Here is a 25,820-nt window from a genome sequence, read left to right as displayed (position 1 = left end):
TGGGTTAAAGCTTCCTGATACCTTTCCATTGTCCTTGCATTTATGTTATGCTGCCTGCAGCACACTTCTGGGTTAGTCGAAGACCTTTTAAATCCCAGCAATGTCTTTAATTTTTACAATGAAGTGAAATAGTAATGGCAAAATAGATTGGATTTAGAAATGTAAAATCAGATGCACCACCCTTCCATTCTGGGATGCTTCCTGAAAATTCCTATTCAGAATTGTTCTGAGATAGTTTGATGAGTGTAATTCAAGTATCCAAGAGCTGAAATGCAAAAGCCTATTCTAATTAACAGTGGAAACAACTTTGTGGCAGAGATTTAGCTCATCTCTGAAATTCCTCCTAGCTCTAACATTTTATGAGTTATAATTGTGGCTTAACTGTATTGTCCTCCACATCTCACACAGTCTCTTGCACATATTACCTTCGTCAGTAAACATACAAACAGATATAAGCAGGCATGGAAGCTAGGAGAGGCACTGAAAGCCAGGTCACAGTTTCTTTCCTGATGAATAACACCTAAATTGCCCTAATTAGAAACTAACAGTCATGCTGACCTTGTCTCCACCTCCCTTGATCTCCTCATCTAATAGTAGAAGACTATCAGCTCTGTGTCCCTTCTTACATGTTTGCCTTTCTTCACTTCTGCTTTAGTTCAGGCCTTCACCATCTCTTGCCTGGACCTCTAATACAGAACAAATAAACTTCTCATGGCCAGACTCCCCCTTTCAATCCACTCACCAGTCATCTCTCTAGAACACAAACCTTGATGTATCACTCTCCTTGACTAACAGAGCTTTGCAGACTAACTTTCCGCCTCTTGCACCCTGCACCTCCCCCCCTCCCCCCCCCAGCTCTAACCCTCTCAACTCTGCTACACCAGCTGCTGCATGTCACGTTCCTCGAAGGCCACATCCACGTAAGCAAGCCCCCATCATCATTTAAGATACTATGCAAATGCCACTTCTGACAATTTCCTCCATCCTAAGTGGAGGTAGGCCTATCTCTTTTCTGTTTCCCAAGTACTACACTGCTTTTATTACCCTTTTAAAAATCATGTTGTAATTGTCAGTTCTTGTCTGTCTCCCCAGTAATTTCTTCAATTATCCATCCTTCAAGTATTTGTTAAGCACCCTCTGTGTCAGACCACCTTCTACATAATGAGAATATAATAGTGAACAAAACAAAATCCCTGGTTTCATAGTGCTCATAGTCTACTATGGGAAATGGAAAAAAATATACTTTATAGAGTGCCAGGTAGTGATTAGTATTATGAAAAAAAAAGGCAGGAAACACGGGTGCTATTATGGAAAGAATGGTTGAATAAGTCCTCCTGTATTTTGTAATATCTGAGCACAAACCTGACAAAGAGAAGGAAAAAGCCAGGCTGAGACCTAGGGAAGGATATATAGGGGAAAGTGTAATACAAGCAGAAGGATCTGTAAGTGTGAAGGCCTCTTTGAAGACTTATTCACCTTTTCCTGACCCATTACCAACCAGAGCCTGGCAAAAGTCCAATAAAAATTGGGAGAATTATTGCTGAGCTCATGGCCTAGTAAGGATATTACTCCAATTCACCTCCCCTTGCCTAGAGGAAAAATAAAACTGCAGAGAGTTCTGTACTTCCCTGCTGAGAACATCCTAACAAACAGTGGTCTTTTAAGGCCAGCTCAAATGCCACTCAACAATCCCTTCCATGCATATTCTCATAGCACCTAGTTTTTACTTCCTCCGGGGTACATATCTCATTTGCTTTACATTGCAAACATTTGTGTACAGTTATTATCTTCCTTCAAATTCTTGAGAACCCAGATCATGACTTTTTTTTTTTTTAATACAATTCTGTTTTTTACACATCTTTTAGCTTGGGACTTGCACATAAGAATAACCCTGGGGCTTCCCTGGTGGCGCAGTGGTTGAGAGTCCGCCTGCCAATGCAGGGGACACGGGTTCGAGCCCTGGTCTGGGAGGATCCCACATGCCGCGGAGCAACTAGGCCCGTGAGCCACAATTACTGAGCCTGCGCATCTGGAGCCTGTGCTCCGCAACGAGAGAGCCCGCGATAGTGAGAGGCCCGCGCACCGCGATGAAGAGTGGCCCCCGCTTGCCACAACTGGAGAAAGCCCTCGCACAGAAACGAAGACCCAACACAGCCATAAATAAATAAATAAATAAATATTAAAAAAAAAAATCTATTAAAAAAAAAAAAAAAAAAAAAGAATAACCCTGAACAGAGTGTCTGGATAAATTCTAACTAGGTTAGGCAAATATTCAGAAAGGCGACATCCTCATCAAAGACGTAAGGATTGTAGGGGAGGAGAATACACCTCTCCCTCTAAGAAGGCTTATTAGCAGCTGCCACAATAAGTGTTTTCCTAATTATCTTTTATAATGCTGTCTCATGGGTCTCTTTATAATTTTTCCTGGCTGAGCAAGGAGGTTAGTCAAGTTCTCAAGGGAATTTCTGAAGCCTAAATGGATGTTTCAACAGCGGGGAGATGCGGGATGGGGACAGGAACCTGGTGTTAACAGTGGGGGTGATTTCTGTGGCTGTTGGGGCCACGCCCAGGCATTATCCACTTTTCCCGTCCTCTCAAGGTGCGGCTGCCTCCACCTTTCCTTAGTTGAGCCTTTCTCCCAACTTTCTTTGCTCTCTTCCAAGAGCGGACAAACAATGCAAAACAAAGGAGGGTAGGGGAACGAATATATAATTTAATTTTTTAGAAGAGAGGAAAAATCTTATCAACAACACCTCTCCCCCATGATACAGGGTAAAGTGCTAACAGTTAAGAAAACATATTGAATAGTCTGTCCTTAGCTGCAAGTCTGCGGCAATGACTCGTATTTGAACCAGTCATACCATCGGAATTGGAAATCTACCATCAGTAAGAGTATAAATTCCATTCCCACTGCAAACAGTCCTAGGAAGTGGAGACCAGGTAAAAATTGGAAACGACAATTTTAAACGATTGTGAAGGGATTAGGAGAAGGGGACGTAAAGCTATCTCCCAATGCCCCTCAATCCAGAGGCGCTTTAATGAATCTCCACTCCTGACTTCCCCCACCTTCTCCACGTGCCCCTTTAACTCCCCACTTACCCACTCCAACTCCTCCCAAGCCCTCAATTGCCTCCTCTGTTACCTGCTCACTAAGTCTCGAGGCTTGGAAAACTGTGCAACCGAAGTGCCGGCCGGCAAGGAAGGGGTGCGGACAGAAGGTTCCGGCGCTCACAGGGCTGGTTCCACCTCTGGAGGAGCGCGCTCCGCCCTCCACGCGGCCTCAGAGCCGCGTTCAAACCCAACCAATTAGCCCCACCCACTTCCTAGCTAGGCCCCGCCCTCCTGGCAAAGAGCTTTTTAGCCCTTGGCGGGCGCCGTAGTCGTCAACCCCTTGGCCTGACTCTTTCTGCGCCAGCTGGAAGTGCGCATTGTAGCGCGCGGTGGGTGGGCTGTCCTGCTCCCTCCCACGCTTAGCTCGCGGCCTCTGCAGTCAGACCCCCAGAGGTGGGAAGAGTTATCACTTTCTGGATCTCTCGTCTACTGCATTGGCCCCTGTGTTAACGCTCCCTTGTGCTACGGCCAGTGAGGCTGCGATTGTTCCAGCGCCCCGGTGCGAGGAGAGCAGCTCCTGCTCTCTGCGGACCTGGCGGGAGGGTGCGGGCGGACGCTCCAGGCAGAGTCTCCGCGCGTCTTTCCTCCTCCTGGTTCTCCCCCCAACCCCATCCGCATCCCCCGCCCCCTCCTAGCTCTGCGCTTTCTCCCAGGCTGCGGGCAGACCGCTCCTTACAGCTGCAGCGCCCGAGTCTGGACAGACTGCGGGAGGCACACACGCCCACACCCACTCCACCTGGCCGCATCCTTGCCCAGCATGTCTGCGCTCGAGTGGTACGCCCACAAGTCCCTGGGCGACGGCATCTTCTGGATTCAGGAACGCTTCTATGAGTCTGGCAACCGCGCCAACATCTGGCTGGTGCGCGGCTCCGAGCAGGACGTGGTGATCGACACAGGCCTGGGGCTGCGCAGCCTCCCGGAGTACCTGTACTCCTCCGGCCTCTTGCAGGACCGCAGGGCCAAAGAGGATGCGGCTTGCCGGCCACTGCTGGCTGTGGCCACCCACGTGCACTTCGACCACTCCGGCGGCCTCTACCAGTTCGACCGGGTGGCGGTGCACCACGCCGAGGCCGAGGCGCTGGCTCGCGGGGACAACTTTGAGACCGTGACCTGGCTCTCCGACAGTGAGGTGGTGCGGGCGCCGAGCCCGGGCTGGAGGGCCAGGCAGTTCCGAGTGCAAGCGGTGCAGCCCACCCTCATCCTGCAGGATGGTAATGGTTCCTCACGGGCGCGCGTTCTCATTAAGGGAAGGGACTGGGGAGAAACTGTCCGAGGGATGCTTGTTGCAGACCTGCTCGGCTGTAAGGTGTCACATCGCAGAAACACTACTTATGTTTCTCCCTTCCCTGAGTCAGAAGCTCACTCGACCATAGAGTCTTTGGAAGGCCATTGCAGCCTTCCCTACCAGAGACAAGCTCCGGCACCTTGTAGTAATGCTGAGTACTCGACTGAAAGCCGGCCCCACCCCCTAGTCAGTTTCCTGTGTAAGGTACGGTATGTAGTAACACTATAGAGACTTCTGACTAGGATTCCCATTCTTTTCCCGAACATAAGTCTGACATTTCCAGGCACTTTTCTAGCGAAAAGACTTTTAAGGAATGACGCCTCATGGAGAGTGCATGTCATGTTCTATGCTTTTGAGAACTGCTGACTTCATCCGCCGGGTATGAACAATTCCCACCTGTAGTCTTAGAAAGCCGTTAGAAAGCAGTGGTTCTCATCTGCTCATGCATCTTTATCTTCCAGATAGGTTTCTGTTCTTGATGTTGCCTCACAAGAGAAAAAGCTTGATTGTGAACATAAAAAGTAGAATATGTCTGAGTCTTATGTTATGACAGCTCTCTGTTCTGGTTGAAAGCAAGGCCTGAGAAAGATTAATAAGGAGGCTATTTCCCGTAATGGTGCAGTATGTGGACTGATGCATAGATAACCTTGGGCCTCTTTGGCTCTGAAAAACAGGATGGTGTTCAGAAAGAAACTAATGGAATAAAATAGTGTAGGGTTCCAGCCCTTCCAACCTCACAGTCACTTAAATAATTGAGCCAGTTGGTCACAGCAGTGATATTTGTATATTAATTTCTTTTTTCTTTTTAGAATGCTTCTGTTGATTTTATCCTCACAACACATTTGAAGTGAGGCTACTGACTCCCTATTAAATGGCTTGTCTAGAGTCCACAGAGCAAGATACAGACAAAAGCTAGGATTGCAACCCAGGCACAATAGATCAAAGCATGCAGATCATACATAAATCCTACTCCATAAATATATTATGGTAATTCTGAGTAGGAGGTGAAACCCTCTTTCCTTTCTATCTTGAAACTATTTTATTTTCCAAATTAATTTATTAAACAGTTCCTTTAAGAGGCAGAAAAATCCAGTTGCTGCAGTACAATAAGTCTCACTTTTATGACCAACCAGTATGACAAATAATGAAGTACTTTACAAAAATGCGTTTATCTTACAGATGAGATCTTGATCACTTGAGGCATAAAAAATAGAAAGCAAGATTCTATACCTCACACCCCACTTAAACAGTCTTTTCATTAAAATTTTAAATCTAAAGATTAAAAAAAACAATGGTTTAGATGGGAGTCTTACGTTACCTGACAATTTGAGGTGAAAGAAAACTAAATTTACATTAAAGGTACTTTTAATTACTGTATTTCTTGATGGAATTGATACTTTTAGAGGTAGGATTTCCATGCAGTTGATGGGTATGCAGACTAAATTAACACCCAGCTCCCCCCCCCAAAAAAGTTTACATTAGTATTTAAAATATATTTAAATTGTCTAAATGAATAAATGACTTTTGATTTATTTACTTTTGCTTCTGTGCCAGAAATAGGGAATCAATGATGAAAGAATGACAGGAATTATTGTTTTATAGATGAAGCCTATAAAAAGCTTCATGATGAAGCCTATAAAAAGCTTCATGATGAAGCCTTCATTCAAGCCTGTGTCAGGCTTGAATATCACACCTGAAGTCACATAGCCAGTTAGGGAAAGAGCTCGGACTGGAAACCAGGTTTCCTAAATCCCAGTTGATGCTGGAATTACAGGATTTTGGAGTTGCAAGGGACCTGCAAGCTACCTGTGTGGTGCTTTAAGACTTTGAAAGTGTGAAATGAAAGCTTAATATTTACTAAAAACTTTGAAGGTGGTAATACTGTGTTAAATTAAAAATTGTTTTTCATTAGGAGCTGGATGTCTCACCCTCTCAAGTAGTATCTAATATCCTCTTTTCTCAGGAATATTAATTTCCTGTCTCTTCTGAATGGTGTGGCCTGCTAACTTGATATTATCATAATCCAGGTGCCTGGAAGGAGATAGAAAATATTTATATTAAAAATTCATACACAGTTGCATACACATGAACCGCACATACCTAACAGCATGAAGTCTTCATTGTTTCGGTTAGAAAATAAGGAGGCTGAATTCATTAGCTTATTACATTTCATTTACTGTATTGATGACCACCTGTCATGGAGAAGCATAAATCTGTGCAGTGTATCACTAACCCAAAAGCTGACTTGTTTATGAGGGACAAGGAGGACAAGGAGAGATCATCATCAAGTGCATCATCTTTGATGGAAAAACAACTCGCCCTGCTAATAGTGAAATCATATCTTCCTATAAGAAGATAGCGATAAACCCTAAATTGATACAGCACATTCTTCTTGAATGGGCACACATCATTCTGCCTGTTTTTCACAATAGGCAGGCATTTTGGCCCCTATTGTACATGTTTAAACAGTTTTCCTAGAGTCATCAAGATATTAGAACAGTTGTTTCAGGTTAACTTAAAAATCATTTGGGGAGGTTAAAAACAAAAAATAGATTCCAGAAGGGTAGCAGATTGAACGAACACATCTAATTTGTCTCCCTCTCAAAATCCCACTAAGATTACAGCAAATGGACCATGGTTTGTCTATTTGTTTTATGTATAAATCCACATTGACTGAGGTTCTGTTTTGGATGCTGGAGAGTAAATGTCATGACTGAGTTAGCAGTTTTATCCTATGCCAGCAATAGAAAATTGGGAGCCAATCCAGTTTGCACTGCAGGAGACTTAAAAGGCTCAGGAATTAGCAGTAGCTGGTACCTTAGTGGGGGCAAAGGGAAGAAAACTAAAATAAGTAGAATTGGTTGAAAGCCATTTAAGAAGCTGTTAAAACTCTGAACTCTTCTCCCTAAGTGAATGCTCCTCTCCCCAGAGTTAGTTTGTTCTCTGGGGAGAATAAAGTAAAGGGGGTTCTTTTTTTTTTTGGCTGCGCCACGCAGCATATGAGATCTTAGTTCCCCCACCAGGGATCAAACCCATCCTGCAGTGGAAGCGAGGAGTCTTAACCACTGGACCACCAGGGAAGTCGCAAGCAAAGGGTTTCTTGACTGATGGATGCCAAGTACTAATGAGCTCAGGAGTTCAGATGGAAAATAGGAGGAATAAGTGTATGTGTATATATATATATATATATATATATATACAAATAAAGAATAGATAGATAGATAGATAGATAGATAGATGATAGATAGGGAGGTAATATATATGTTCTTTACTAGTTTCCCAGAAGAATGAGAGCCAGGCCTTTACCTCTCCCCAACCCAAGTAGGAAACTGGAAGAATCTTATCTGGAAAATCTGCCCAGCCCTAGAGGAAAGACTAAGATGCTGATTCCTAAGTAATCCTTGGCTTGAACTTTCTACAGTGAAGCCTAGGTCACCAGGCCCCATGCATGTGCTTCAAACAACTTTTTCATTATCCCCCCACTCTTAAACAGACAACCAAGCATTATAAAAAATCTGAGAAAATCCTACATGAAATCAAATACTAAAACAACGTAAAGCAACTTGAGAGGAGAGGGCAATCATTAATATCAGGGGATAACAATCTATTGCATTCAAGATATCTGAGAGACAACAGGATGCCTCAAAAATAAGCAGCAGACAGAACAATATTCACACTCATAAAAGAACTCTTGGAATTTAAAATGTCAGAAATTATTTAGTAGAATATCTGGAAGATAAAGTTGAAAAACATACAAAAGGAACAAATAGGCAAAATGAAAAGTAGGAGAGAACCAGTAAAGGACCAGTGTGAAAAATCTGACATTGGAATAATAGGAGCACAGATAGAGCAAACAGAGAAAGTAGAGGAAAAGAAACATAGTAGAGAAAATTCAAGAAAATATCCCATGATTAAGGGATGTAAATTTCCAGATTGAAAGAGCCCTTGGACTTCCCTGCACAATGGATGAAAACACATCCAACCCAAGGCACATTATTGTAAAATTTCAGAACACTGGGGTCAAAGAAGAGTCTACGGGCTTCCAAATTTAAAGGAAAAAAGGTCATCTAGATCACAATGGCTTTGGAGCTAGAAAAGAAGAGCTGTGCTTTATCTGACTAAAACTGATTTCCAACTTAGAATTCTAACATCCATTCCACTATCAATCAAGTTCTCAAAAAATCCCGCATGCTATTACTTAGGAAGATACTAAGATATACCTTTATCCTGTTTACTCCCTTCAAAATAAGGGAGTAAACCAAGAGGAAGATACGGAGTAAAGGAAACAGGAGATCTAATGCAAGAGAAAGTTGAAAGGAAGCATCAGGATGATGGCAAAGGATGACACTGACAATGATACAACCTCAGGCACGGAGTGTTCCAGATCTAAGCAGTTGAATCATTACTCTTTTGAGGGGTGAAAGGATGAGAAATGTATATATGTGTGCTGATGGTAGGTGGACAGAGGGGAGTAAAAAGAGCTACTAAAATTCCTTATATTTCATAGTGGCAGTCAATGGGCAACATCTAAAAACCAAGAAGTGGTTATACATGAACGAAATCAGTAGAGTATATCTAATTGGGAAAACAAGAAATGGAGTATAAATATTATTTACATAACTATATCTAGTAGAGGCAACTACCAGAAGAAGTTGCTAAAATTGTTAAAAGTTGTTGCCTCTTGGGAGCAGAATTGGAGATAGAGCCAGGATGTGGCAAAGAATATTTTAAGTGCTTCTGAAGTTTTCTATTTGAAATATGTACATCTAGTTTGTTGGTTAAAAATGAAATAAAAATTAAAAATTGGGGATGCCAAGATGGGAAAGGGTATTTGAGCAGCCAAGAGAAGTCTAGTATGGTTGGAATCTGGTGACAACTGGGTTAGCGTGAGGGCTTGGAAGGATAGTGTGTGTATATATATATTTTTATATATATTTATATATGGTATACGTATGATACATTTCATAGGCAGTTTTGGTTCTTATAAGAGAGGTCTTGATGACCTCTATATGTGAGCATTATAAGCGTAAGGGAGGCATTTATAAAGCCATAGGGTAATGGCAGATCTAGTAATATTCAGTCACTATGGCCTTATCAATTGCTTATAGTTGGTATCCATTTTGATAGGTGGGTGCTTATGTCTTATCTGTTGCTAAGTATTTTGAGTATCACCTTGCCTTGAATATCAAAAACCCATAAGACTCTACCCCTCCATCGGTAATTCTCTAGAGCTCCTTTTTTAGCATCGAACTTCCCTCATTCCTTTCCTTCCTGTACATTTATTAAACAATCTGTCTCCAACAGCTCTATTATTAAATCAACTTAGCTATAATTTCCTTTACCTTACTTGCCAATCATACAGGAAATGGCAGTGGTTTGTGAGCCCCAGGAGCACTTTGTATCTGGAACAATTATCCTGTGAAGGAATCTGGCCCCTTATGACTAGAATGTGGGGAAATTTGGGAGTACCTGATTCCATTTTAATGTAATTTTGGGATTCAAGGCAAGACCAGAACAATCCCTACTCCCATGCCGGGCCCCACTGCTCTGTTTTGTGTCACTATAGTTTTGTTTTTCTGAAAATTTTCTACAAATGTAATCATATAATATATTTTGTGTCTTCTTTCATTTGGCATACTGTTTTGGAGATTCATCCGTGTTGTTTTATCTATTAATAATTCCTTTCTATTGCTGAGAAATAACTCATTTATGGATATAACACATTTTATATATTCACCTGTTGAAGGAAATTTGAACTTTCTAGTTTGAAATTGTTATGAATAATGCAGCATGAAAATTTGCATATAAGCCTTTGTGTGGATGCATGCTTTCATTTCCTTGGTAGATAGCTAGAAATGGAATTCCTGGGTTGTATGGTAAATGTATGTTAAATGTTTAAGAAGGTGCCAAACTGTTTTCCAAAGTGCTATACCATTTTACATTCCCAAGCGCAGTGTATAAGAGATCCAGTTTCTCCACATCTCTGTCAATGCTTGATTTTGTCAGTCCTTTGATTTAAGCCATTCTAGTGAGTATGTAGTGGTATTTCATTGAGGTTTAATTTGCATTTCCCTAATGGCTAATGACATTGAGCATCTTTTCAGGTACTTATTTGCTATTCAAATATCTTCTTTGTTAAAGGATCTATCAAAATCTTTTCTCTTTTTTAAAAATTGAAAAATTGTTTTCTTATTGAGTTGTAAGAGTTCTTTATATATTCTGAATTCAAGTCCTTTATCAGATATACATTTTGCAAGTATTTTCTCCCAGTGTGTGGCCTGCCTTTTCATTTTCTTAATGGTATCTTTTTAAGCAAGAAAGTTTATAACTTGGATGAAGTCCAATTAGTCATTTTTCTTTATGTTTTATGCTTTTTGTGTCATATCTAAGAGTTCTATGACTAGCCCAAGATCACAAAGATTTTCTTCTGTTTTTTTTTTTCCTAGAAGCTCTCACATTTAGGATTATGATCCATTTGGAGTTAATTTTTGTTAATATTGTGAAGTAAGGGTTGAGAGGTGCTTATTGTTTGTTTGCATATATATATATATCCAAAGTATTCCGCTCTAATTTGTTGAAGAGACTATCCTTTTACCCAGTGAATTATCTTTTTTTTTTTTTTTTTTTTTTTAATTGAGGATCTTGAATCAGATGCGTATGTTTGATTGATTGATTGATTGATTGATTTTGGCTGTGTTGGGTCTTCGTTTCTGTGCGAGGGCTTTCTCCAGTTGTGGCAAGCGGGGGCCACTCTTCATCGCGATGCGCGGGCCTCTCACCGTCGCGGCCTCTCTCGTTGCGGAGCACAGGCTCCAGACGCGCAGGCTCAGCAGTTGTGGCTCACGGGCCCAGCCGCTCCGCGGCATGTGGGATCTTCCCAGGCCAGGGCTCGAACCCGTGTCCCCTGCATTAGCAGGCAGATTCTCAACCACTGCGCCACCTGGGAAGCCCAGCAGTGAATTATCTTAATTGATACTTTTGTCAAAAATCCACTGACCATATATGTGAGTGTTTTCTTCTGGACTCTAGTCTCTTTCAATGATTATGTCTATCATTTAACCAGCACCACACTCTCCTGATTATTGCAACTTCGTTATAATTCTTGAAATTAGATTAAGTCCTCCAACTTTATACCTCTATTTCAAAATTGTTTTGGCTATTCTAGGTCATTTGCATTTCCATATAAATTTCAGAGGCAGATTTTCAATTTCTGTAAAAAAGCATGTCAAGGTTTTGATTGAGATTCTTGAACCTATAGATCTACACTGACCATTAAAGTAGTCACTAGCCACATGTAGCTATCTAATACAAATTTAAATTAATTAAGATTGATTAAAATTAAAAATTTAGTTCCTTGTTGCACTAGCTTTATTTCAAGTACCATTAGCCACATGTAGCTGGTGGCTACCATATTGGACAGTGTTGATACAGAACATTTCCATTATCTTAGAAAGTACTATTAGACAGTGCAGTTATAGGAAAAACTGGATTTAATTACCATCCTAACAGCTCTGAGTCTTCCAATCAATGGATATGGCAAGTTTCTCCTTTTGCTTAGATCCTCTTTAATTTCTCTTGAAAGTGTTTCTGTAGTTTTCAGTGTACAAATATAACAAAACACCTTTTTCATGTGCAATTGAAAAGAATGTGTACTTCACTGTTTTGGTGTAAACTATTTTATATATGTCAGTTTTATATAGGTCAAGCTGGTTGATAGTGTTATTTAGGTCTTCTGTATCCTTACTGATTTTCAATCTACTTGTATTATGAATTATTCAGAGAGAACTATTCAAATCTCTAAGCACAGTTGTTGAACTGTTTATTCTTATTTTAATTATGCCAGTTTTTATTTGAAGAATTTTTAGTCTCTTTTAGGTACATATGCATTTAGAATTTTTTTTCATGTATTGATCTAATGTATAGCCTCATAAAATGTACCTCTTTTCTCTAATAATATTCTTATATAAAAATCCATTTTGTATGACAGTATTGCCACTCTAGTTCTCTTATTGTTAATATATATTTTTAAAATTTATTTAATTTATTTATTTTTGGCTGCGTTGGGTCTTCATTGCTGCATGCAGGTTTTCTCTAGTTGTGGCTAGCAGGGGCTACTCTTAGTTGCGGTGCACTTCTTCATTGTGGTGTCTTCTCTTGTTGCAGAGCACGGGCTCTAGGCGCGCGGGCTTCAGTAGTTGTGGCGTGCGGGCTCAGTAGTTGTGGCGCACGGGCTTAGTTGCTCCATGGCATATGGGATCTTCCCGGACCAGGGCTCAAACCCGTGTCCCCTGCATTAAGTTAAGGCGGATTCTTAACCACTGTGCCACCAGAGAAGCCCTTATTGTTAATATTCATATGGTATAATTTTTCAAACTATTTTTGTCTTTGATTTTATAGTTCCTCTCTTGTAGACTGCATACATATCTCACTTTTTAATCTAGTCTGACAATCTCTGCCTTTGATTAGAGTGTTTATCCCTTTCATATTTAATATAATTATTGGTATGGTTGTATTTAGGTCTGCCATTTTGTTATCTGTTTTCTGTGTCTCATTTCTTGTTTATGTCTTTGTTTTTCCTTTATTATCTTCTTGTATGTTTAACAATTCCTGATTATTACACCATTTTAATTTCACTATTAGTTTTAGCTACATTTCTTTGATTTTTTTCTGTATATGTGTATGTTTGCACTAGAGATAACAATATGAGTATTTTAACTTATTATGATTTACCTAAATTAGTACTGATTTAAATCCAGTAAAAGAGCAATTTGTATTCATATAGCTCAGTTTCCTCCCCACTGTCAAATAACTGGGAAGAGTGTGAGATTTTACCATACTTGCAGGTTAGTAAGTTAGCCTCCCACAGTTTCATGGATTCTGACAGAAGACATGAGGTTCCTGGGTCAGAGACTAACAACAGTTTATTACAGCAATACCAGTAGCCAGAGCATCATCATTTGTACTGATTCCTCAGGCCTTAATTTCCATAGAGTGACAAAACAAAGGGCAAAAATATAATACTGTTCACTAGAGCACCATTCATGAATTGTGTCACCAGATACTAGTACAATGGATATTCTGAAAAATGAGGTTTTGGGTCAAATAAATTTGAGAAACTATACAGCCATATCTCCCTTGTGTATGTCCACAATGTACGTTAGCATATTAAATGTACATTAGCATATCTTGCAGAAAAGAAAGCTGCTTAATTTTCTTTGAAGGAAGAGTTTTCAAAATTATCTGACCACAGAATCTTCTTTTCTTTTATATATTATAACAACCGGCAGAAATTGTGTTTCACTGTTTACTTTGGCAAACACTGGTCTAGCAAACAACAGAAATGAAATATAGGCAACTTATTTTAAATCATCAATAAGAAGTAGGTATTTTTTAAATAAAAGTAAAATAAGTTCATCCTTCCCAACATCTTTGAAACCGTTGTGTTTTTCTATTCTTTAAGTGATTGAAGTCAAATATATAACATGTTTATCTGTAAATTCTGTTTCCATTTTTAGGGGATGTGATCAACCTTGGTGACAGACAGCTCACTGTTATGCACATGCCTGGTCATTCTAGGGGCAGTATTTGCTTACATGACAAAGACCGAAAGATTCTCTTCAGTGGAGACGTCGTGTATGATGGATCACTGATTGACTGGCTCCCATACAGCAGGATAAGTGACTATGTTGGAACCTGTGAACGTCTGATAGAATTAGTGGACAGAGGTCTGGTAGAGAAGGTGCTTCCTGGGCACTTCAATACCTTTGGTGCTGAAAGGCTTTTTCGATTGGCTTCTAACTATATTTCAAAAGCTGGGATATGTCACAAAGTTTCTACTTTTGCCATGCGATCTCTTGCAAGTTTAGCCCTACGTGTAACAAATTCTAGGACCTCGCCCTAGTATTTAATTCTGTAAATTAATCCAATTAATTCTGTGTTGTTTAAAATAGTGAGCATTTTAAGAAGTGCTTTTTTACTACTATTATGTATTAGAGAAAAAAAGGTTGAGAATGAATAAGCCAAAAACGGAACTTCTTAGTTTAAATTTTTTCTTTTCTCCAAATAAGAAACCACTTAAATAAGCTTATAATTTGCCAAAGCTTGTAATTTGCCATCATTCTGTAATATTTGTTCTAGAAATGATATAGAGGTATATGGGGAAGCAAGGAGGCATTTTGCAGTAAGAGAAAGAACTATCCTTGAGTCTCATTTCTCTCATTTTATTTCCTAGATGACCTAGAAAAAAGAGAATAAAGAGTTTTATGTTTATACTCCAAACTTGATATTTTTAATATATTATTTGAAGATAAAGGTTTTTGGGCTTAAAGTACATTAGAACTCAAAACTTAAACTAACATTTAGAATGACAGCTAAAACAATCCATTGTTATGGTACAGAATTTTTATGCTTCATTTTATTTATTCTTAATGTAATTATAGTGTACATTATGTGTTATGTAATTTTACGTACAAAAAACAGTGAATTTTGTTTTATTGCAAAGCTTTAAATATAAATTGCAGAGTGCTTCAGTAAAAAAAAACTACTATATATTGTTGTTTGTTATTAAGTAAGTGTAATACTTTCAGTTGTAAAAGTGAAATTCAAATGTCTGTAATCCTAACTATAAGTTGTCGGATTTCTCAAAAGGACACTGTCAGGCAAATTTGAAAATATACACATTAAGAGTAATTTTTAAATTATATCCTATTTTAATAATAACAGCTATAATAAACAAAATTTTTCTTTTTAAATAGCAGCTGTAGTATATGTGTCATATTTTATAGTACCAAACAACATCCTAATATAAACCATTCTTTTACTTAACATAACATACATATTTGCCACAGAAGGCTTTTCAAATTAATTGCAATATGTGCATTAGATATTGACTTAGAGTGAATTGCCTTTTTTATCCTGATTCACAACACCTATTCCTGTTCAGTATTCTTTGTCTTGAATGAAAAGAAGTCTACATTTATAAAGATATAGGAAAGATTATCCCACTATTTAGTAAAATATTTTAGTTTGGTACTCTTAATAATTTATTGAAAAGCCTTTTGGAATATTTCATGAGGGTTTTTTAAACAGTTTTTTCACTGCCTTTTTATTATTGACATAGCCAAAACCAAACTCAGATAGCTTTGGAAATCAGATTTTTTAGTATTAGGAAGGTCCAGCAATTTTGATTTCTGAAAAAATATGAAACTTTTCCTACCCTACACCCCACTCAGGTTCTTTAGTCTTTTATTCATTCCACACACACACACACCCCACATGCAAACACACAGTTACATACATACATGCATACATTGTGCTAAACACTGTGGAAGCTTAAAAAGTCAGAGACTATATCCTAGCTGGAAGTAGAAGACAAACAAAACTTGAATAATAGTATATGCAGGTTGAAGTTAATACAAATTACACATGAGTGTCAGGGATATAAATGGAGGGGTGTGAAGTTTGGTTAGGGAAAGTTTCCTGGAGGAGGAGTTTTTGAGTCAGATTTGGAAGGATGATTTGTTGGGTGGTGAGGGTAGAAAACAAGAATGGGGTTGTTTCTGCATCCTCAGTGCTAAGAATAGGGATGGAAGTATTGCTGTCTAGAGTAGGCTATTCCTTGTGTCAATTCAATTTTCCGGTGTCTTAGATCTTCTAAACACCAAGCATTTAGCATAAGAAAGATGGGTCTGTGATTGTGTATATAAGAACCATCCTTAAGACAGACAAGCTGTACTGCCACATGCCACAAAATGAACCCTTACTTAAAATCAGCAAGGAAGCCATGGTTGTTGAAATGAAGAATATCATGGGAATTTCTCTATGACAGTCATTCAAGGCAGTAGGTCTGTTTTAATTGATAGTGCAACATCAAGAACATAGATTTGGTTCAGGGCAACTACAAACTATATCACTTAATGAGCCTTAAATATAGCCATTATTTTTATATCAATAGCACAAGAGAAAACCAAAAGTCCTTAACCATTGACCATTTTATCATATTTTAGGACTTTTTAAAAAAATCAGGTTATAGTAGGCACTAAGTTTTATTGAAAAATATTTAAATCGATGAAGGCTTTCCTTATTTCTTCAAAGTGCGAGTTTTTCAAAGCACATTGATTTTATTTTTAAATTTCCCAATTTTTTTCCTAGTTTTTCAAATTGTACCAAAACATAAGACTGTGATATTTTGCTATTGCTTCAATGTGGGTAAATTAGGGAAAGGATGTATCATTCATTTAGTGCCCATGCTATGCATTTTAAAATAGGCATTATTTAATTTAATCCTGGCCCCAGTGCCAAGAAGTAATTGACCAGCCTAACAACACAACTTTGGACAAAGCTGGTAACTGAACACAAGTCTGTCTGTCTCCCAAGCTGTGCTCTTTCTCTTATACCTGCACAATAACATAAAACTGGCAAAGTGTATTTTTACTTTTGAAGATGCCACATGTGCCAAGAATAAATCAAGTGATGTTAAAGCATAATAGCATATTTTAAAGAAACTTTAAAAATATATATTTTCACCCTGACAGTGACCCTTGTTGTAATTTATGGTTTGGGGAAGTAATATTATGTAAGTATAGTTCAAAGTTGTCAAAACCTAAGACATTTAGAAATAATTTTTATTATTCATTTTGTTAATAACTTAATTTTTGGAAATTCAGTTTCCTTATTTGGTGTTTCCTTTTAACTGAGAAGTCTAAAACAAACAAAACCTTGTGTGTTATTCTGATATAGTTGAATAAATGATTATGTGTAGTTGTTCTTATATGGATAGTAATATGAATGTGACATGCACAAATTGTCCTCTTATAATTTTCAGATAAGTGTAAGTAAACATTTATGTGATAACTATTAAAGTGGACATTTTATTTCAATCTATAGTTGGTATTTTTTATAATGTTAGCAAATTTCCATTTAATGTCTTACAAGGTTATTTTCTATATGAAGTGCAGTTTTGAAAAGCTTGTAATAAATAAGATGTAAATCCCTAGGCAAGAATAGAGAACCCAGAAACTGAATAATACCTGTATAAGCCTTAAGTAGTTAATAAATATAGCATTTCAAATAAATGGATAAAAGAGGGACTATTTAATATATATTTTAATTGTTGATGTGGGAAAGAAGGCCCCTGCCATCATAAAAATAAATTCCAAATGGATTAAACATCTAAATATAAAAAAGCAGAATCACATGTGTACTGAAAGAAAATTTTAATCATGTTTAAGACATTAGGATAGGGAAGATCTTTTCTATATAGAAACAAAAAGCAAAACTATATCAAAATTTAAAATGTCTTAGAACTCAGATGTCATAATGAAAGTTAAAGAGGGAGAGAAATTTAAAAATATTCCTACCTTGTGTAACAGAAAAAAATTTTAAAACAAATACAAAGAATGCCTACAAATCAACAAGAAAAAGGTAAACTAATGTATGGGAGGAAAGACCTTTCCTTTACCCTCTTAGATTCTGAGGCTGGACCTGAGAATTAAACTTACAAAAGAGATTAACAGGAGCAAAGCATACAAATTTTATTTGACGTTAATATTTTTACATGTACACAGAGGTTAATATATATGAAATATAAACCCAAAGGAATGGATAGGCTTGAGCGCATGTATACCATTTTAGCAAAGAAAGACAAACTGGAGAATGATGAGACAGGAAAAAGGGGCTTGAGCTAGGGTTGATAAATTGTGGAAACTAATGAAATACAACTTTTTTTAAAAAAAATTTTTGGCTGTGTCGGGTCTTTGCTGCTCGCGGGCTTTCTCTAGTTGTGGCGAGCGGGGGCTACTCTTCGTTGCAGTGCTAGGGCTTCTCCTTGCAGTGGCTTCTCTTGTTGCAGAGCACAGGCTCCAGGTGTGCGGGCTTCAGTAGTTGTGGCATGTGGGCTCAGTAGTTGTGGCTCGCGGGCTCTAGAGTGCAGGCTCAGTAGTTGTGGCGCATGGGCTTAGTTGCTCCTCAGCATGTGGGATTTTCCTGGACCAGGGATCAAACCCGTGTCCCCTGCCTTGGCAGGTGGATTCTTATCCACTGCGCCACCAGGGAAGTCCCAGGGTTATTTTAATGGATATTTTTTTATACAGGTTAATCTTGATGTTGGATCCCCATCTCCAGTGATAAGAATGTTCTCCTCATCCTGGTACAGGGAGGGCATCTTTCTCAAGGGAAGTTTTATGCCCTGCTTTGAGTAGTAAGGGGGAAGTCAGAGAGCCTTTCCTGTATTTGCTTTTTCTCAATTGCCTTCAGCTTAATCAGTATGCCAAAGTGATATATTTTAGGGTGGCATGTTCTGATACCCTTCACTACCTATTAGAAAAATGGGTAAATTATATAAACAGGTTAGTCATAGAAGAGGAAACACAAAAGGCCAATAAACATAAAATTATCCTGAACCTCACTAGTAATCAGGGAAATGCAAATTTAAGCAATGAGATAGTTTAACCAGATTGAGAAATGCGGAGAATATGGAGTGTTGGCAAGGGTAAGGTAAGTGGATATTTTCATGCTGTGCTGCTAGGAGTGTAAAGTCCTCCAGCCATTTTTGGGGGGCAATTTTGGAGTGTGATATGGCGCATTCTGATTTTGGGTTAAGAATGGCAGGTATAGCACACCTTAACTTCTGCCCCTTTCTGAAACTCAGTAAAATGACAAGGAAGGCTTTTTTTGTCTTTTTTCAAGCGGCATAAACTAACAAGAACAGCAAGAATGTAAAGGACCCAACAGCATCAACATTTTGGACATTGGAAAGCTGATAGAGAAACAAAAACTAATTTGGCAAACACAAGAAAGCTGAAAACAGGAATGCGGAAAGCAAAGAAGCAATCCTTTACAACACAACTCCCCCTAAAAAGGCTTAGAAATTGATAGTAGCAGGTACCTCTAGGACTTGGAGTGAAAGTCTTTTCGCTTCAAAGTTTGTTTGCAATTTAAATCAAATCCCCCCTAATTCTATACTACTAAGCAATTTCCTCTCCCCCCCACCTCAAGGAAGATTGGAGGCTAGTTTAGATTTACCATGAAATTAAGTAATCTTTAGGTTCAGAGCCTAGCACTGGCATGGGTCCCTTCCAAGGCCCTGGGAGGGGCCCAAGAAATGTGTTCAAATGGTCATTTTTTGGTTGGTTTTAATTTTTTAAACTAAGTTATTTTTTATTCTCTGTCTCAACGCCCCCAAATTTCATGAGTTTCAGACCCTGCAAAACTGGGATCTGCTCCTGACTAGAGGATTATTATGTGAGGAGGATTAAATAAGATCTCTACTCAAAAGAAACTAGACATTGTTAAGCCAGGGTCCTATACTAAAAAGAGAGGGATTTAGCAAAGCTTAATGTACAGTGAAGTTTGTATAATAAAAGTTCACATTCCCAGACTCCTCTAACCTAGCTTAAAGAATGCTGGCAACCAAGATTTACCCTCTAGACAGTAGATTTTAAAAGCCGTTTCTTAAAAAGTTGACTCTCCAAAGAAAAGACCTAATGATACTGAATCTAGAGTCCCCAAAGAAAGTTTCCTGTGAGATTACCCTACAGTGCAGTGCACAATTGCTGAGCCTCCCTTCCTTAGCACCTTCACACATGGAATTGTAAAGTCTTCTACTCTTAAGTTTAAATATATACACCAAGAGCCAGCATCTTATGGAAAACTAAAAGAATAAATGGAAATAAATGGAAAAAAAACCCACTTAAAGCAGTAAGAGAATTTAACAAAGTAGCAGGATATAAAATTAACATAAAAAATATACAGTCTTCACTAAAGAAGATATACAGATGGCAAATAAGCATATGAAAAGGCGCTCCATATCATATGTCATCAGGGAAGTGCAAATAAAAATGAGATATCACTACAGACCTACTGGGATGGCCAAAATCCAGGATACTGACAACACCAAATGGTGGTGAGAATGTGGAGCAACAGGAACTCATTCATTGCTGGTGAGAATGCAAAATGATACAGCCACTTTGTAAGAATATTGGCACATTCTCACAAGACATATTCTTACTAAATGATCTGATTGTGCTCCTTGGTATTTACCCAAATGAAGTAAAGATTTATGGCCACACAAAAATCTGCACATGGATGTTTATAGCAGCTTTATTCATAATTGCCAAATCTTGGAATCAAACAAGATGTCGTTCAGTAGATGAATGGATAAACTGTGGTACATCTAGACAATAGCATATTATTCAGTGCTAAAAAAGAAATCAGCTATCAGGGAGTGGCCAAGATGTCAGAGTTGGTAGATCCTGAGCTCACCTCCTCTGGTAGGCACACCAAAATTACAACTAGATTATCTACAGAGCAACTATTGATGAGAAGGACCAGCAGACTAGCAGAAAAAATCTTCTGCAACTAAAAATGTAAAGAAGGAACCACAGTGAGACAGGTAGGAGGGGCAGAGATGTGGTATAATTAATACCTGTACCCACCAGTGGGCGATTCACAAATAGGAGAATAATTACAATTGCAGAGTTTTTCTCCAAAGAGTGAGGGATCTGAGCCCTACATTGGGCTTCTCAGCCCAGGGCTCCTGCACCAGGAAGACAAGCCCTCAGAATGTTCGGCTTTGAAGGCCAGCAGGGTTTACTTTTGGGAGACCCTTTTGGGAAATACAGACTCCACTCTTAAAGGGCACACACAAAATCTCATGTGCTTTGGGACCCAAGGCAGAAGCAGTAATTTGAAAGGAGCCTGGGTCCAGACCTCCCTGCTGATCTTGGAGAGCCTCCTGGAGAGGAAGGAGGCAATGGGACATCACATTGGGACAGACACTGACTGCAGCCATTTGGGGGAGTCATTCTACCATGAGGACACATGTGTTGGCAAGATGAACTTAATAGATGTATATAGAACATTCCATCCAAAAGCAGCAGCACCTACTGCTGCTTTTCAAGTGCACATGGAACATGCTCCAGGATAGATCACATGCCAGGCCACAAAACAAATCACAGTAACTATAAGAAAATGGAAATATCAAGCACCTTTTGCAACCACAATGCTTTGAGACTAGAAATCAACTATAAGAAAAAAAATTAAAACTGCAAAAAATACAAACCTGTGGAGGCTAAATAATATGCTGCTAAACAACTAATGGATCACTGATGAAATCAAAGAGGAAATCAAACAATAACTGGAGGGACTTCCTTGGTGGTGCCATGGTTAAGAATCCACCTGCCAATGCAGGGCACATGGGTTTGAGCCCTGGTCCGGGAAGATCCCACATGCCACGGAGCAACTAAGCCTGTGCGCCACAACTGTTGAGCCTGCGCTCTAGAGCCCACGAGCCACAACTAAGGTGCCTGTGTGCCACAACTACTGAAGCCCACGTGCCTAGAGCCCGTGCTCCACAACCAGAGAAGCCACTGCAATGAGAAGCACGCACACTGCAACAAAGAGTAGCCCCCGCTTGCCGCAACTAGAGAAAGCCTGCGTGCAGCCACGAGGACCCAACGCAGCCAAAAATAAATAAATAAAATTAAATAAATTTTTAAAAAGTACCTGGAGACAAATGAAAAAGTTCTAAAAGGGAAGTTTATAGCCACGCAAACCTATGTTAGGAAACAGGAAAAGTCTCAAGTAAACAACCTAATCTTATATCTAAAGGAACTAAAAGAAGGAGAATAAACAAAACCCCAAGTTATTCGATGGAAAGAAATCATAAAGAACAGAGCAGAAATAAATGAAATAGAGACTAAAAAAAACAATAGAAAAGGTCAAAGAAACAAAAGATCTAGTTCTTGAAGAGATAAACAAAATTGACAAATCTTTAGCCAGACTCATCCAGAAGAAAAGAGAGAGGGCCTAAATCAATAAAATCAGAAATGAAAAAGGAGAAGTTACAACTGACACTACAGAAACATAATGGATCATAAGAGTTTACTACAAACAACTACACAGCAATAAAATGAAAAACCTAGAAGAAATGTACAATCTCCCAATATTGAACCAGGAAGAAACAGAAAATACAAACAGACCAGTAATGAAATTGAATCAGTAACAAAAAAAAACTCCCAACAAACAAATGCCAAAACCAGATGGCTTCACAGGTGAATTCTACCAAACATTTAGAGAAAAGTTAACACCTATCCTTCTCAAACTATTCCAAAAAATTGCAGAAGAAGGCACACTTCTGAACTCAATGCACGAGGTCAGCATCACCCTGATACCAAAATCAGATAGAGAATGTCAGACAGAGAAAGGCAAATACTGTATAATTTCACTCATATGTGGAATCTTAAAAAACAAAACAGGCAGTCGTTGCATGTGTTAGCTCTGGTGCAGGCAGCTCTGGCTGAGCCTCCACTCGTGGACGGACCGACGGACTGACGAGGTGCCGCACTCCCACCGGCCTCCTCCGACCGCCCGGCGGCAGGCGACCGCCCCGGGCGATGCAGCCGGCAACACTGCGGAGCCCAAGCCCGGCGGCAGGCGACCGCCCCGGGCGATGCAGCCGGCAACACTGCGGAGCCCAAGCCCGAAGGCGGCCGCCTGGCGACGGCTTTTCAAGGTTTTTCTCCTTTTTGCAGGACTTCTGGTTAAAGTTCCCGTGGGCTTGTATTTTTCCTGAAAATTACTGCTTTTCCAAAGCCTCCTGTTAATGTCCCCTGATGACAGTGGCTTTTGCGCGACCATTGTCGCGGTGGTGGGCCTGCATGTGGTGCTGGCGGGGATCGTGTTCATCGTGTGGAAGGAGGGGATGCCTGACTGGCGGGAAGAGAAAAACGAGCAGCGCAGCCCTTGCTTCCAAGCTGCAGGCGTGGGGGGCCGGGAAGCACTGAAAGGGGTTTTCTTGTCCGTGTTAAAGAAAAAGTGTGGGTTTTTTGTTTTTGTTTTTGTTTTTTTTTTCTGTTTAAGCGGGGAGGGAAATTAAGTATTTACTGCAGCTTATACTTCGGTAAAAATGCGGGCGCGGGGAGGGCTGACATCTTTCTCCACTGCCTGTTAAGGTGCCAAGTGCTTTTCGTTCTGGACATAATGCTTTTGACTGAGATCATGTCTGACTAATGTAAATATTAGTGTCAGAATAGAAGCTAAGATAAAGTAACACTAATTAGTAGGTTTAGAAGTTATTTCATATTAAAATACGTGTCGTGATGTAATTTTTCTGGCTTGGCTCGAGCGACAGTTTTAAGAGTGCACCCTCATTGATGCTACTCACAGAGATGTGGATATGCTGTTGCTGCTTTCCAACTCTGCCTACTACGTGGCCTATTACGATGATGAAGTTGACAAAGTAAACCAGTATCAACGACTAAGTCTAGAAGACCTGGAAAAAATTGAAATAGGTCCTGAACCCACTCTTTCCGGTAAGGCAGAGTTCTGCTGCATGCGACTGCACTACAGATATAAAGAAGCAAGTGGCTATTTCCACACCCTGAGAGCTGTAATGCACAATCCAGAAGAGGATGGAAAAGATACCCTTCAGTGCATTGCAGAGATGCTGCAGATCACCAAGGAAGCCATGGGATTAGATGTACCTATAATAGAGAAAAAGCCTGAGAGGAAGAGCAGTAGACCTCATGAAGACATCATTGGCATCAGATCTCAAAACCAAGGCTCTTTGGCCCAGGGGGAAATTTTTTAATGAGCAAATTGTCATCTCTAAATCAAAAAGTGAAACAGACCAAATCCAATGTAAATATTGGCATTCTACGAAAGCTAGGAAACTTTACAAAATCTGAAATGAAAGTTAACTTTCTAAAACCAAACTTAAAAGTAAATCTTTGGAAATCAGATAGTAGTCTTGAAACCATGGAAAACACTAGTGTGATGGATAATGAAGCCCAGGCAGAGTCAGATGGGGAAATGTCTTCAGATAATGACTCATACCACTCTGATGAATTCTTTACAAATTCCAAGTCTGATGAAGACAGGCAGCTAGCAAACTCTTTAGAGAATGTGTGGCCAGTAGACTATGTTCTTCCTAGTTGTGGTATAATTGCTTCAATATACCTCGATTAGGCAGTCCATCCCAGTCTATTAGCAGCACTGATATTAGCACTTATGTTCCTTCAGAGGTTACTCTTGTTCATGAAAGTGGGCTTGGAAAAGGCTATGCGTCTTCTTTGAAGAAAATTCCTTCTGCTGCCAACATACACATATTGACTGGCTTTGCCTAGCCCGTGGATATTTATTGCCACAGATTTGTTCAAGATGCACAAAACAAAATGACCCAGCTGTCAGAAACCAGGTCTGTTTCTCAGCTGGCTAGTGAAATCAAATGACCAATCAAGTTTCTAAAGAAGAAACTCACTTTGAATCAACGAAACAGATACCTTCTCGACCATCTCAATTAGATATGTCTTTTTCTGCAGCAGGCCCACATCTTTTGTCAGTTGAACCAGGGCATTCAGTTGTATCTCAAAAGACCCCCGGCTCCGAATCTGGCACACTTGAACTTGAGAGAAGGCTTCACGTAACTCCTTCTCCTTCAGAGAGCTGTAGCAGCAGAGCAGTCTCTCCCTTTGCAAAGATTCGAAGTTGCATGGTCCAGGTTGCTAATATTACCCAAGCTGCATTAACCCAGGGGATAAACTTTGCAGTGGCAAAGGTTCAGAAGAGCCCTGCAGAACCTGAAGTAGTTAATGAAGTCCAGCAGAATGAACTTAAAAATATGTTTACTCAACGCCAGACATGAATAATTCAGATTTAGTGTTTAGCCACACAGAATCCTGTGGCTTTTATTTAATCCAAAAAAAAGGAGGTGTCATATAACCTGTACTGTCTTTGAATCTAGGGATCCCAAATTCTAATTATGTTTATTTGGAAAGGTTTTAAAAGGAGACTGAACCTGAGCAGATTTCCAAATTTGAGAGCTAGGACAATGGAAGTGCATCATCCTAGAATGTGTAGACCTAAGTAGCTTATACACTACAGAGCAGTTTGTCTCTCTGAAAGTAATTCAAGAATAGATTACTTTGGGACATAATAACCTGAACCTTTTTTGGAGTGGGGTGGGTGGGTAGAATGTATGAAGTAGACACAAAGGGTGGACATGGATCCATTTAGGTGATTAGCATTTTTCATAATTTGTTTTGTTCTGTTTGTCAGTTCATTTCTGTGTGTTTCCTCTGCAAGGTAAATACTTAGTTTTTAGTGACTTCAAAGTGTTACTAGTATGGAGAAGCATTTTAATATAAAAACTACCGGTTTAGTTTTTGATGGCTTAACCATTCCCTATAAAGAGTTAATTGAGGGCTAATGGCACTACAGTCAAGAAATGAATGTCCATTTGATCCTGAGTTTCCCCACATTCTACCTAAACAAATTTAAAATACTGCTACCTTGTACACCCCAAAGTCTAGGAGCATTAAGACTTGTCAGTCATAAAACCTGAGATGTGAGATGTGAATACCAGCGCCTATTAATTTTGCTCTATTTTCAGAAATGTTAAGAATGTATACATATTGGATACTGGTAA

The 25,820-nt window shown here is 39.4% G+C and overlaps 2 protein-coding genes and 1 pseudogene across 4 annotated transcripts in view; 2 read left to right on the top strand and 1 right to left on the bottom strand.

Annotated features, from left to right (window-relative positions):
• The window catches only part of POLR3G (RNA polymerase III subunit G), a 41,034-nt gene extending 37,766 nt beyond the window's left edge, over nt 1-3,268 (bottom strand). For 2 of the 3 annotated variants that reach the window (XM_007193018.2, XM_057541866.1), the window contains exon 1: nt 3,143-3,268. The gene's annotated coding sequence lies outside the window, so the exon portion shown is untranslated. Of the gene's footprint in view, nt 1-3,099 lie in introns of all 3 variants that reach the window. The other variant, XM_057541864.1, reaches the window with a different exon arrangement.
• Nucleotides 3,269-3,404: 136 nt separating this feature from the next.
• MBLAC2 (metallo-beta-lactamase domain containing 2) lies at nt 3,405-17,234 on the top strand. Its single transcript, XM_007193021.2, has 2 exons — nt 3,405-4,322; nt 13,912-17,234. The coding sequence occupies exons 1-2, from the start codon at nt 3,869-3,871 to the stop codon at nt 14,295-14,297; spliced, it is 840 nt and encodes a 279-aa protein (XP_007193083.1). The 5' UTR covers nt 3,405-3,868; the 3' UTR covers nt 14,298-17,234.
• Nucleotides 17,235-23,486: 6,252 nt separating this feature from the next.
• LOC103020856 (phosphatidylinositide phosphatase SAC2-like) lies at nt 23,487-25,052 on the top strand (annotated as a pseudogene).
• The last annotated feature ends 768 nt before the right edge of the window (nt 25,053-25,820 follow it).

Source organism: Balaenoptera acutorostrata, chromosome 2 (assembly GCF_949987535.1).
Source record: "Balaenoptera acutorostrata chromosome 2, mBalAcu1.1, whole genome shotgun sequence".
In the NCBI taxonomy this organism is placed as follows: Eukaryota; Metazoa; Chordata; class Mammalia; order Artiodactyla; family Balaenopteridae; genus Balaenoptera; species Balaenoptera acutorostrata.
The sequence above is the reverse complement of the archived record's forward strand: the minus strand, read 5'-3'. Positions and strand labels throughout refer to the sequence as shown.